The following is a 13,461-nucleotide window of genomic DNA, read 5'->3' as shown; positions in this document are numbered from 1 at the left end:
GAGCAAGACACACCCCGGCTCCTGAAGGAGAGGGAAGGACAGCCAGCGAGCCAGCCTCCGGGAGGTGAAACAGGGACAGCCGGACAGACCGCTAGCTCCAGCCCCCAGCGAGGAGGGGCAGACAGACCCAGACCCCAGCGGCGGGAGGGGAGGGACAGACGAACCCAACTAGACCCCAGCAAGGGGAGGGACAGACAGACCCCGGGGGGGGGGGGGAGGCGGAGGGACAGACAGACTCAGATCCCAGTCGGGAGAGCGGAGGACAGAGGGACCCAGACCCCAGCAGCAGCGGGGGGGAGGGAGAGCGCACCTTGAGCTGGGCAGAGCAGCAGACCCAGGGCTGCCCCGCCACCTCCCCGCCGGGCTTGGCTCCCCTGGCCGGGCGGTGCAGCTGGCATGAGGGCGGAGGAGCCCCTGTCTCTCGCAGGGGCCGGGGGCGGCTGCGGAGAGGCGGAGGCTGCCGGGGAGGACCGGAGCGGGAGCGGCAGCTGCTGCAGCAGCGAGCGCCTGGTGATCAACATCTCCGGGCTGCGCTTCGAGACCCAGCTGCGGACCCTGTCGCTCTTCCCGGACACGCTGCTGGGAGACCCGAGCCGCCGGATGCGCTTCTTCGACCCGCTGCGCAACGAGTACTTCTTCGATCGGAACCGGCCCAGCTTCGACGCCATCCTCTATTACTACCAGTCGGGGGGCCGGCTGCGCCGGCCGGTCCATGTGCCCCTGGACATCTTCATGGAGGAGATCCGCTTCTACCAGCTGGGCGAGGAGGCCATCGAGACCTTCCGGGAGGACGAGGGATTCATCCAGGAGGAGGAGAAGCCCCTGCCTCAACAGCACTTCCAGCGACAGGTGTGGCTCCTTTTCGAGTACCCGGAGAGCTCTGGGCCGGCCCGGGGCATCGCCATCGTCTCGGTGCTGGTGATCCTCATCTCCATAGTCATCTTCTGCCTGGAGACCCTGCCCGAGTTCCGCCAGGAGAGCAAGGGCGCACCGCCGGGCTTTGCGGAGGGCGCGCACCGGGAGGACCAGACGTTCTCGCTCGCTGAGCAGCCAAATGGCACCCCGGGTCCGATGCACCTCTCTCCCAGGGCAAACCCCTTCTTCACCGACCCCTTCTTCCTCATCGAGACCCTGTGCATCATCTGGTTCTCCTTCGAGCTGCTGGTGCGCTTCTTCGCCTGCCCCAGCAAGCCCGAGTTCTCCAGGAACATCATGAACATCATCGACATCGTGGCCATCATCCCTTACTTCATCACCCTGGGCACCGAGCTGGCTCAGGAGCAGCAGCAAAAACAGCAGCCTAGGACCGCCATTAACAACAACGGGGGCCAGCAGCAAGCCATGTCCCTGGCCATCCTCAGGGTCATCCGCCTGGTCAGGGTCTTCAGGATCTTCAAGCTCTCCAGACACTCCAAGGGGCTGCAGATCCTGGGGAAAACCCTCCAGGCCAGCATGAGAGAGCTCGGTCTCCTCATCTTTTTCCTTTTCATCGGTGTGATCCTTTTCTCTAGCGCCGTGTATTTTGCTGAGACTGATGACCCAGAATCTTTGTTCACCAGTATCCCAGATGCTTTCTGGTGGGCAGTAGTGACCATGACCACTGTGGGCTACGGGGACATGTACCCTATGACAATCGGGGGCAAGATCGTGGGCTCCTTGTGTGCTATCGCTGGCGTGCTGACCATAGCCCTGCCCGTACCTGTCATCGTGTCCAACTTCAACTACTTCTACCACCGAGAAACTGAGCAGGAGGAGCAGTGCCAGTACACCCATGTCACCTGTGGCGAGCAGCAGTCTCCTTTCTCGGAGCCTAAAAAGGGGGGCAGTAATCAGTCCCTCAGTAAATCAGAATTTCTGGAGGCAGAAGATTTAGAATCTATGAAATATCCCAACTTCATTCCAGCCAGCAATCAGGGCTACAGAGGGAAGAAAATGCTGACAGAAGTGTGATCAGCTTCTCTAACAGGATGTGGAACAAGACTGGACTTTTACAGTTCTACTACCCTCGCCCCGTTCTCCTGGATCCCAAATGTATAGCCACAAGCTGCTGCACATTCTCTCTCCCAGTAGCAGCTGCATACGTTTAAGACAAAACACCAGACTGCGAATTGTGATGCTGAAAACAAATCGCTTGTGATCTGGACACTCTTGTCCTTGGTTGCTATGTCTCATTAGCTTGTGCAATTGGACATTCCTTTGCCTTACTCTATAGATCAAGGGGGCCCACTTGTTGTCCCCTTCCCCTTCCATTTTATTTTTGGCGTGGGGCGGAGCTTTATTCCAGTTGTAACTTTGAAGACTAATTTTTCTACTACATCGACAAAAGAAAAGCCCAGGCCATATTTGTTGCTAAAAGATCAGGCAGGGAATAGGTCAAATGGGCTACTAACATCTGTCTCAAGCTGTGCTGGTGAATTCCTGTGCTGGTGCAGTGACCTTGGTTGTGGGATCAGTCATGCCTGCCATGCGGTTGCCTTGGGAGAATGGAAATGTTGGATCCAGTGTTGCATTGTGTTCTGCAGATATAGGGAAAAACAACGAGTGTCCTTCCGCTGACACTTTTCCCTGGGTTTGCACTGCAGTGTGCATGTAAGGGCCTGTTTGTTATTAGATTTTCAGATCTAAAAGCACTTTAATTTTTAACTTGTTGCCATGATAGAAGTTGTGACCAATATTTGCCATTTGTGGCATAGCAGAAACAGTTGTTTTTTAAATTTATAGTAATTATTTTCTTATTCATTGTGTTTGAACAAATTTCACCTTTGTTTCCATCAGTACCCTAGTGTTAATTAGCATTTATCATAGCAACACCATCTTTGTTCCTATAAGTGTCTTCCTATGCAAGGCACGTTTGGGCTAATTCCTTTGTCTTCTGACATGTACCACATAAGTGTTTTAATGAAATGTACTTTATGCTACAAGTATCCAGTTCTGTACTTAGAACCATGGGAGCAGTTGACTTCATTGGGGTGTGCAGTTCTGAATTTAAGGACTTGTATAGATTAGGGAAATTTGCAATGGTGTATTTACACTGCTGCAGACCCCTGCTGTAGACACACTGCATCAGTGCAAAATGGGGTTTACATTGGTATGACCAACCCACCGGGGTCAATCACACCAGTATAGTTGTGTCATTTAGGGGTATGCATTGCCACCAGTGCAAATTTCTCTAATCTATCTAGATAAACCCTAAAGGCATAACTGGGATCTTTTGAATGAGGAAAAAGACCTAAAGGCCTAATCTTGGAAAGGTGCTGCTGTCTTAACAAGAAATACCCAAAATGTAAGTTTAGATGGAAGGCACACCAAGATGGTTCACATACTCCAGGTTCTTATGAGAGCAACATTTGTCAGCAGTGCAAAAGGCACACTCTGGTCTGAAGCATTATGCTTATCAGTGAGCACATTTTACAACTCAAGGTGCATCTACTGTGTCCAGATCATCTCACTATCTAAAATAACTCTGCCTTTTTTCTGATTTAAAATAATTACTCAACACCCTTCCTTGTTGGAGAGCAAGTGGGGAGGAAGGGGAAATTGATGCTTACGGAATCCACAGATAAGGAAATGTCTTTTAAAATTAAATGTATATTTTGCATGCATGTGTGTGCATTAGAGAGTGAGAGAGAGGCAGCCATTAATGCATTGTGCTATATTATATATGTATTACCTGTTTTACATATTGCATATAACATGTGTAATACATAGAACAGTGTACATAATGTATATACATTTCCTGCATATTATGTGTATTATGTGCTGAAGCCATAAAGCAGGGTCCTAAGGAATAAGAAAAAAGATAAAATAAAGGAGTGTCCTTTATTTAAATGTGTTGCTCCCCCACCAGGTTTTAAGACAAAACCAGCAGGATTGTGAGACAGGAGCAATTAGCACAGATTTGCACCTTTGTGACCCTACTAATTCCCTCCTGTTCTGAGATTTGGTTCCACGCCTTGACTGACTTTATCATGGTCTTTCCTCATTTAGGCCCTGATCCTGCACTGAGAACTGCGTGGGCAAACCTCAACACTTGTGCTCACCCTGAGTCCCACTGACTTCAAAGGGGCTCTGTATTGGGTGCAGTGATCTCTCCGCAAGTTCTTAGTGGAGGATCAAAGCATTAGACCTTGATCCTTCTCCTACTGAAGTCAGTAGCAAAACTACCATGGATTTCCATGGTGCAAGATCAAGTCCTTAGGCCTGATTGTGAGATGTGATGAGCACACTGCTACCTCGATATAACGCCACCCGATATAACACAAATTCGGATATAACGCAGTAAAGCAGTGCTCCAGGGGGGCGGGGCTGCACACTCCGGTGGATCAAAGCAAGTTCAATATAACGCGGTTTCACCTATAACGCGGTAAGATTTTTTGGCTCCCGAGGACAGCGTTATATCGAGGTAGAGGTGTACTATAAACTCCAATTGAAACTGATGGTAGCTGATAGTTCAGCACAAAGCTATTTTGTTTGGTTGTATTTCAGGAAGACTGTTTTACATAATGAATTATTATGATGATTTTTTTTCTATGGCAGAGACTGTTTGTGCTCAGACTCTTTGTGGTACCAGCAGGTGTGCAGTAGCTCTGCTGAATGGCCTTCTTTTTGAGAGACACCGCTCGAGGTATCTAGGGCACTGCCTATGCTATGTTTGGGGTTGTTTTTATGTATGTGTATACTAGTTGCTAAAAGTTTCCCTAAACTGAGATATAAAAAACTCAACTTAAACAAAAGTTCAGGAGAAGAGACAAGACATACTGTTATGTGCATCAGAAGCTTAAATTCTTTTGCCCATTTCTTCCTTGGGTAACTGACACCGGCATCACTGATTGGCAGAAACCCTTGTTTTCTAAGACATTTAGATTCAGACCAAATTGCTGGCAGGACAATCTCAGTAACCTAACTCCAGCATGAAGGCGTTGTCCAGGTATCCTGGAATTGTGTTTGCTTAAGGGATGCTCTCACCTGAAATGTGGGGGTTTTGTGGCGTGTGTAGGTTTGGTGGTCAAAAGAAATACCTCTACAAAACAAAGAAACATGCTAGTGAAAGCAGTCTGCTGCAAACAAACAACTCCCTGCAGTGTTTGCCTCCCAAACTTTTCAACACTGAGAAGAACCTGCAGATGAAACTGTCTATGAAAAAAGAGTGAAATTGACTTTATGGATGTCCTTTGCCATAACTGAGAGAAGGACAAAAAGGACACAAAGGTCCAAATAATCAAACTTGGGTGCCTAAAGTTAGGCATCCAAAATCAGTATTTTAAGCACCTTAATGAACGTGGGCTGATTTTTCAGGGTTGTTGAGCATTTGCAATTATTATGGGTGCTCGGCACTTCTCAGCAGAGGGCCACTTTTATTTGGGAATTATGGGTGGGAGTTAAGATAATGCCTAAGTGATTTAGGTGCACACATCCCATTGGCTTTCAATAGGACTTGTGCTCTCACATCACTTAGAGTGGGATTTTTGAAAACACCCAAGTTCCTGACTTTAGGCCTTCATTTGGGATATAAGAGGCTGTTGTTCTGTCTATCTAGCTATTTTCCTTCTGAAGTCAGAGCACATCTTTGTGAAGCATTTGTGGAAAGTAGGAATCTCCAGGGACTTGTTTCCATAACAACCTCCCAGACTGTTTCTCTGTACCTTGTGACTTTGGCTACAAGCAAAAACACTGGCTAAATATTCCAAGTTCCCAGACACAAACATCCCACTATTACAGCTGTCTGGAAAAGGCTCTGGTGTGTGTGGGGGTGGGGGTGGGGGAGATGGGGGGGGAGTCCCTGTGCTTACCAAAGAAGTCTGCTACCCACCCAAATACATCAAGCTCAAGACTGATGTGTGTTACAAATATTTGAAGGCAACATTTGAAAGCAGACAATACAGGAAATGGGAAGACACTCAATCTGTAAATCTTTGCAAACAGAGAGATCAGTAGCCATGGGAAGGGCATCCTGAGGCTGTCAGTCAAATGGCTGGAGGGACAAAGGCCTGTGAATTTGAAATCAATTGGATGCCCCCTGACAGGAACCCTGAAATATAAAGCCATGAATTAAATAAGAGTAACAAAACTTTCAATTATCTCAGCAGAAAAAGAATCTTGCTGTTGAAGTGGCTATTGATTCTTTCCAAGCCCTTTTGCCGAAGAGAATACTGTAGCCCTGGCTATTTCCCTAAGGGATATTTTTGTACAAAATCAAGCCAGGGCAGAGCCCTTTTTATTGTCTGGGGGAGGGGCGGAAGAATTCTAATGACAATTATTTTTTTGCCTCCTTTTGCCCTGCAGCAGTTTGGAAATGCACAAAGAATTGTTTTGTAATGTTCCAAAGACATTGAACTCTTGGGAGCTAATGCACAGACACCCCCCGAGAGGAAAATTTTATTTCTTTCCTATTGAAATGTTACAACTCAGGCTTTTCAAGCATTTTCCCCTGTGCCCTGCTCTTTGTGTTAGTATCTACAGCTGGGGAGAAGACTCACTGCTGCTGTGGTGGTGAAAATGAATTGACTGGAAGCTTCTGCCAGGCCCATCAGTTTAATGTAGAAAGCTTCCTGTGGCAACAAAGAAGAGCGAGTCAAAGGGAATTCAGTGCAGCAAGAACAAGGGCAGGGGGGAAAGTGTTTCTCCAGTGTGCTGGAGAGAACACAGAGTCCTCCTCAAAAGGAAAGGTGCAGACAGCTACCTCACCTGCTATTGCAGAAGAACTAGGTAAGGTTTTTCCCTTTCCATCTATGAAATTAACCCCTGATTTCTTTCCAGTTAAAGAGAAGGAACTTCCAATTAAGATTTGAAGCCTGCTGGGAGAATCTTATCCTAGATGAAGAGAGAGAGAAAGATTATAGATTACAAAAATAAATTATGGGGCAGATCCTCAGCTAGTGTAAATTGTCATAACTCCATTAACTTCAGCGCAGCTACACTGATTTGCACCTGAATCTGTCCCTATCTTTTTAATCAAGGGAAAAAATATTCTTTGTTAAAATGTAGGGTTCCCCCTACCCCAAACCTATAATATAGATGCTCTGTTTACATCAGGGAAATAATCTGTGGTTCGCAACAGGTGTCAGCCACAGGTTTCCCACAGGCTCTCTTCTCAGTTACATTTATGTAAATGTGAAGCAATTCCATTGAATTCAGTGGAATCTCCCCAGATTTAAACTGGCATGAATAAGAACAGAATTATTTATACAATGCCAGAAATGTTCCTGACAGTTTACAGCTAAATTAAAGACTGGAACAGCTTCTGATCTCAGTTACATCAGTATAAATCCAGAGAAACTCTGTTTACACTGTTGTAACTCCGATCAGATTCTGATCTCAGTGTTCCTTTCTCCTAAGAGTTTACAGTCTAAGGTCTGTATCTAGGAAACACGTATGTATGTGTTTGACTTTCCACATGTGAGAAATCCCCTGGAAGTTAAAGTTAAGCATGGAAGCAGGTGTTTGCAGGATTATGGCTTAAGGTCCTGATCCTGTGACATAATGAACACCTCCCAGAGGATGCTGAGTACCCTCATCTACCACCAAAGTCAATGGGAGATGAAGCCATTTCCAGGAGGAGCTCAGCCCTGTGAAGGATTAGGCACAAACATGGGAGAGGTCATGGGGAAGGTATACAATGGCTCCAGCAGTAAGGTCATGCCCTTGCTTTTGTGATCCAGGCATACATCTTGACAGTTATGTAAGGCTTGGCTGTACTATGAATTTTGCTTGTTTGTTTCAGAGGCCCAGGAGCGCCACCAGCTTTTCTGCCACCCTAGGTGGCGGAAGGTTCCGCCCCGAAATGCCGTCCCCCACAGAGGCGGCGGAAGGTCCCGCTGCCGAAATACCGCCGCGGTCGCCGTCCCCCAAATTGTAGTGCCCTTGGCGACCGCCTAGGTCGCCTAATGGGTTGCGCCGGCCCTGCAGAGGCCACACTGGGGTTTGTTAGGTGGGCAGAAGGGCCTGGATGTTTTAGGTCAGTCCTTTTTTTCTTTTTATGATTTTGTGAACAAATAAGCAGCATGTTAACTGTGAGTTTAGAATTGCTACGACACTAGCATTTTGCTGGTTCCTGTAGGTTAGAGGGAATGTCCACATGTTCCCTTGTCTGCATAACAGAAGGGGAAGGAATAGATATAGCCTTTTTTTGTGGTGATTTTTGAGAAGAGATTTGGGCACACATGTTTCCATGAGCAACTTAGCTTACTTAAGCAGCCAGAGGCAATGTGGTTAGAAAACAGGACTGAGGGGGAGGGGAGATCTCTGTTCTAGCCCCAACTGCCACTGAAGTGTAGCATGACCTTGAGCAAGTCACTTCACCAGTTTTCTCCTGTTTCCTCATCTGTTAAATGGGCATAAGTCCTGTGTGAAGACAGTCAGCTAAAAAGTACTGGAGACACACAAAACACTAATTATTATTACGACCCACATGCATTTCAAGATTCTGATCTCACCCCAATTTTGTACAGGTGTAATCCCACTGACTTAAATGAAATTACTCCTGATTTAACTGGGTATGAGAGGAGAATCAGGCCCAATATCTCTTTAACTTTAGCTGTTATTTCCTGTGGATACACTTATGCAGAGTTCTAAACACAAGTATTTAGAATACAGCTCCTCAGCTGGTGTGAATCAGCAGAGCAGCTATGCTGATTTTCACCAGCTGAGGATCTGGTCTTTAGAGTACAGCTTGGATAATTCTCATATACTCTCAGGAGAGAAATGAAATGGCATTTTACAGGAAAATTGCTACATCGGTGTCTCCTCTTGCTGCTTTTCAATGTGTCTGTTGTTCAATTAGCATGATGGCATCCATTTTCAGGAAACAGAGACAGGGCGAGATGCTGCACTTACTTTACATTGATACGGTTTTGGAATGAATGGTGATAGGTGAAATTCTATGGCTTCTATGTGTTAAGCAAGAGGTCCAACTAGATGATCATAATGGTTCCCTCTGGGCTTAAAATCTGTGAATCTATATTCTCTCCCAAACACCCTTCTGTGGCACAGAGAGGATGCAGCCATGACTCCTTCTGCTTTCTGCCCTCCCACCTCCTTAGGGACAGTGTGGTCCTGTGAGCAGGTAACAAAGCAATCCCCTAAACTCAGAGAGCACCCCTCTGCCCACCACTAACGTAGGCTATGTGAACTGCGGGAGGCTCCTTTCTCCTGGCCTTACCCCAGCTCTATGTACCCATGTAAGAGCTAGGAGGAATTTAGTCCTTTGTCTGTAAAAGGATATGCTCCTTGCAGCTCATTTCCATTCCCTGTTTGATCCTGCAGTAAAGCCATCTCCTTGTGTTTGGGTCTGGAGTGGCTTGGCGAGAACTCGTTACATTTTTAAACTTTGCGAATGAGAAACTTTTTGTGAAACTTAAACCAGTCCTTTTCAGGCTGATCACATCAATATACATCCCAATTCAGGGAAGCACTTAAGCACATGCTGAAGTTTAAGCACATGCTTAAGTTCCATTGGAGTGAATGAGATTTAAGCATATAAATCTAATTGAGTTCAATGGGACTGAAGCACCTGCTTAAAGTTGAGCAGGTGCTTCAGAGTGGTCCTGAATGAAGGCCATAAGCAGCACTTATCCTATAAGTGATATAGAACTATAGTTCTGCTATAACAATTGTTTAGACAGCTAAGGAATGTGGTTCTTCCAAACATATACTAGGAAAATGGTGTTGAATTTATTTCTGGGCCTATTTTTGCTCCCATTGACATCAGTGGAAGCAGGAGCAAATGTGGGTATAATTCTTAATTTTCATTTGTATCGCAGTAGCACGTAGGAGCCCCACACATGGACAAAAATCCCATTGTGCTAGGCACTCTCCAAACACAGAACAAAAAGATGGTTTGAATTTATTGAAACAAAACATTTCAATTGACCTGAAACAATTTTTTAAAATTTCATTTTTGTAAAAAAGCTTGGTTTTTGCACCCCAGTTTGGGACCATTGCCTTCCCCCTCCCCCCCATCTTGAAATTTTTTACAGGCTGGAAAATCAATTTTTCAACCAGCTGTAGTTACAACTGTTGATTGTCCACGACAACAGCCAGCGTAGCCCGTGGATGTCTCCGTCTTCCTCACATATCACCATGGCATTCTAATGGTCTGAGATGGATGAAGTGGTAGGGGAGGTGGCTGTATGCGGATGCTGAAGGACAAATTCTGAGTGGGACTGTAGAGAATTTGTATATTCTGATGCCGTCTCATTCTTGGCCACAGCCCCTGTAAAATCGATACTGAGTAAGAAGGTGGTTATTTAATCCAGACTGCTTTGCAGTGCAGTGTGCCTTGATGGAATATATAATTCCCATGAATTCTGTAGGTTCGCTGTCTTCACTCAGCATTTTGCTAGTAACGTGTGTTAACAAGAAGGTTTTTCTAAAAAATACAGCCCCAATGATTTCCTGGTTGCTACAGGGGAAAGGGCCGTGCGTCTGGTAGGAAAGGTGGCATTTGTAGTGCCATTCAGTCTCCCACTACTGTTTATCTCCTGTAAGAAGTCTGGTCCAGTGATTAGAGTGCTAGACTGGGCTGTGGGATACCCACGCTCGATTTCTGGTCCGCCACAAACACTGTGTGTGACCTTGGGTAAGTCGCTTAGGGCTGATTGCTTAGAAGGAGTTAGGAGCCTAACTTCTGTTGAAATTAATGGAAGTGTCCGTGTAAATCAGGACCCTAACTCCTTTTGAACATTCAACCCTAAGTGATTCTGTGCCTCGGTTCCCCATCTGTGCACTGGGGATAACAGCACCGCCCTGCCTCAGTGGGGTGTTCTGAGGATAAATACAATAATGATTGTGAAACACTCAGATGCTATAATAAGGGGGTCCATATGAATTCCTTAGATAGATATGTCCTTATGCCTGGTTCAGAGCAGGAGGTTCAAAAAGGTCCCAAAGGTACCCACCTACCTGGTTATTGTAGCAGACAAGTAGTAATTCTTCCCTGCATATTGACCATGTTTGCTTAGGGTTGCAGTTAGAAAATGCCCGAGTTGGTGTTGACCATCAGGAAAATGCATCAGTATCCTAAGAGCATGGTCCCCCCTCAGTCTAAGAGACTATATGTGAGTAATAAGAGCAATAAGAAGGATGGTCTTGTAGTCAAGATATTGGACTAGGAGTTCTGGCTCCAGTTTCTGGCTCTAGCTTGGGAAAGTTCCTGAATCTCTGTGCCTCAGTTCCTCATCCTTCCTTTCTCTCATTTGTTGTCTTTTTTTCTATTTAAGTGATAAGTTCTTTGGGTCAGGGACTGTCCCTTACTAATATCTGTACAATCCCAAGTACAAATGGTTGGAGCCTCTAGGTACTACTCTGCTACAAATCATTAATATGTGGGGCGCGAGGGTGAAAATAGAGTGGAGAGGGGCATTTTGGTTGTTAGGATCAGAGCTGTTGTGTAACTAAATGTCCAGCCCAAGTTCTGGTAACTGCTGGCTTTGTGTTGGCTAGGGCCCTGTACCTTAGATGTGCTGAAGTCAATGAGTGTCTGTGTCTCACAGGATCAGCCCCGAGGGATGTAGGCTGCAGCCCACTCTCTTGCGACCTCCGTTCCTTGTGCAAACTCTCCTGTGATTAAGGGCTAGTGGACAAAGCCCAGAGCTGACTTATTACTGGGGTAAATTGAAAGCTGGCATGACGTACAATGAAAGTAAGCAAAAGATTGTTAATTTTTTTTCACAGCTTGTCTGGAAGAAGTAAATCAAAATCCATGAAAGGTTTTTCACTCTGGGATAAAGACTTAAAAGTGAGAAGGAATACAACCATACAAGACGGAAGCATAGCTCACCAGTTATTTCTGTCACAGATTTGTATTAGCTCTTCAAGCACTAATGTGACTCAGATGCCTGCATCACACCAGTACTGAGCACTTCAAATCTGGCAGGATTGTTTTCTCATGTATTCTTAATGGCATCATTAAAAAACCTAGTGTCTGATCCTCCATAATGTTCTGCTGGTGTTCATACCTTTACACTCTTTTCAGGAGTACAAGCTACAGTACAGACAATTATGGCTCCTTGTACTTTATATTTAGCCACATATTAGTGATTCAGCAACAAATGTACATGAAAGGGATAAGTTGCAATAGATGACAGATTTCTTGCTATGATAAAATACCAAGATCTATGGGCCTGATTCAGCTAAATCTTTCTTTGGGGGGTGGGGATGGGGAGGGAGAGTGGCATTACACAATTTTGTGCCAGATGTGATGTGTCAAGCATAAGTTCAAAAAGACTTATGCACACAGTTGTCTGGTTTTAGGTATATGGGCCAGATCCTCATCTGGTGTACATCACATAGCTCCACTGACACCAGAGGAATTATGCTGCTGTACTCTGGCCAATGGCCATTTGCCCAATGAAGTTTCCATTAGTAGTGCTAGTCAGGAATGTTTTGATGAAATGTTTTTTCATTGGAAAATGCTGATTTGTCAAAAACAAAATGTTTTGTAGTAATATACTAGTTAAATGAAATTTTCATCAAGAAATTTTCTCAGGCCCAAGATGGAATTTCTGGTCAAAAAGAGAGAGACCCACCCCAGAATAGTCAGTACCCCAGTGGTTAGGGCACTCTTTCTTGCCCAATCAAAATTTAGTTAGTTATACAAAGTGGAACAGTTCTTATAGGTGAGACTGATTCTATAGCCCAGTTGTTAGGCCTCACCTCACCTCAGACATGGGACACCCAGGTTCAAGTGTGTCAAGCAGCATGGCTGACACAACTTAATTTACATAAGAGCCTTTGGTGAGGGACCTTGTCAAAGTCTTTCTGGAAATCTAAGATGAAGGAAACCACCTTCATCCCAGTCAGCTGAGAGATTGAGCAGACCTTAAAATTAGTGCCCAGGGTCCTCAGGGCTAGCATGGACCCTACTAAGGTCCTAGTTGAAGTAATGGATGGCATCCAGAACCTTCAGGTGCAAGTAACTGCTGTGCAATCGCAAAATGCAGCCTTGCAGATGCAGGTTGCTCTGCCGGCTCCTCCTACTTCATCTTCCCCAGAGCCATAGATTCTTCTGCTTGACAAATTTGACAGAGATGGGGACAAGTTTTGGGGGTTCCTGAACCAATGTCAGCTCTTGTTCTTCTTATGCCCTCAATCATTCCCAGTGGACCAGGCCTGTCTGGTGCTTAGCTTGTTTGTTGCCTGGGGAGGTCTTGGCCTTGGCTTCCCTGCTCCTGGAATAGTCCAGCCTCCTTTTGCGACAATTAGAGGAATTCATTCAAACTATGTCCATCACCTTTGATGACCCCAGCCAGGTGTGGAACAGTGAGATAATCCTTCGGGCCTTACTGAAAGGATGCGGGCCCATTGCCAAATACACTGCTGAATTTCATTGTTTTGGCTTCTGACCAGGTGGAATGAGGCGGCACAGCAACATTTCTACTGGGGGTTAAATGAGGGTATAAAGGATGAGCTTGCTTGCATGAAGCCTGTGTCCATTTTGAACAATCTGATTGACTTGTGTATCAG

General features: G+C 45.8%; 1 protein-coding gene across 1 annotated transcript; it reads left to right on the top strand.

Moving 5' to 3' along the window:
- Window positions 1-243: 243 nt before the first annotated feature.
- KCNA6 (potassium voltage-gated channel subfamily A member 6) lies at window positions 244-5,369 on the top strand. The gene has a single exon (XM_054039148.1). It carries the CDS (start codon window positions 397-399, stop codon window positions 1,948-1,950), a length of 1,554 nt encoding a protein of 517 aa, XP_053895123.1. The 5' UTR covers window positions 244-396; the 3' UTR covers window positions 1,951-5,369.
- Window positions 5,370-13,461: the final 8,092 nt, after the last annotated feature.

The sequence above is a fragment of the Malaclemys terrapin genome, chromosome 1, assembly GCF_027887155.1.
Source record: "Malaclemys terrapin pileata isolate rMalTer1 chromosome 1, rMalTer1.hap1, whole genome shotgun sequence".
NCBI lineage: Eukaryota > Metazoa > Chordata > Testudines > Emydidae > Malaclemys > Malaclemys terrapin.
The sequence above is the reverse complement of the archived record's forward strand: the minus strand, read 5'-3'. Positions and strand labels throughout refer to the sequence as shown.

Bases quoted from the DNA above. Each gene is read 5' to 3' on its own strand.
- KCNA6 (XM_054039148.1), top strand. From the start codon at position 397: ATGAGGGCGGAGGAGCCCCTGTCTCTCGCAGGGGCCGGGGGCGGCTGC.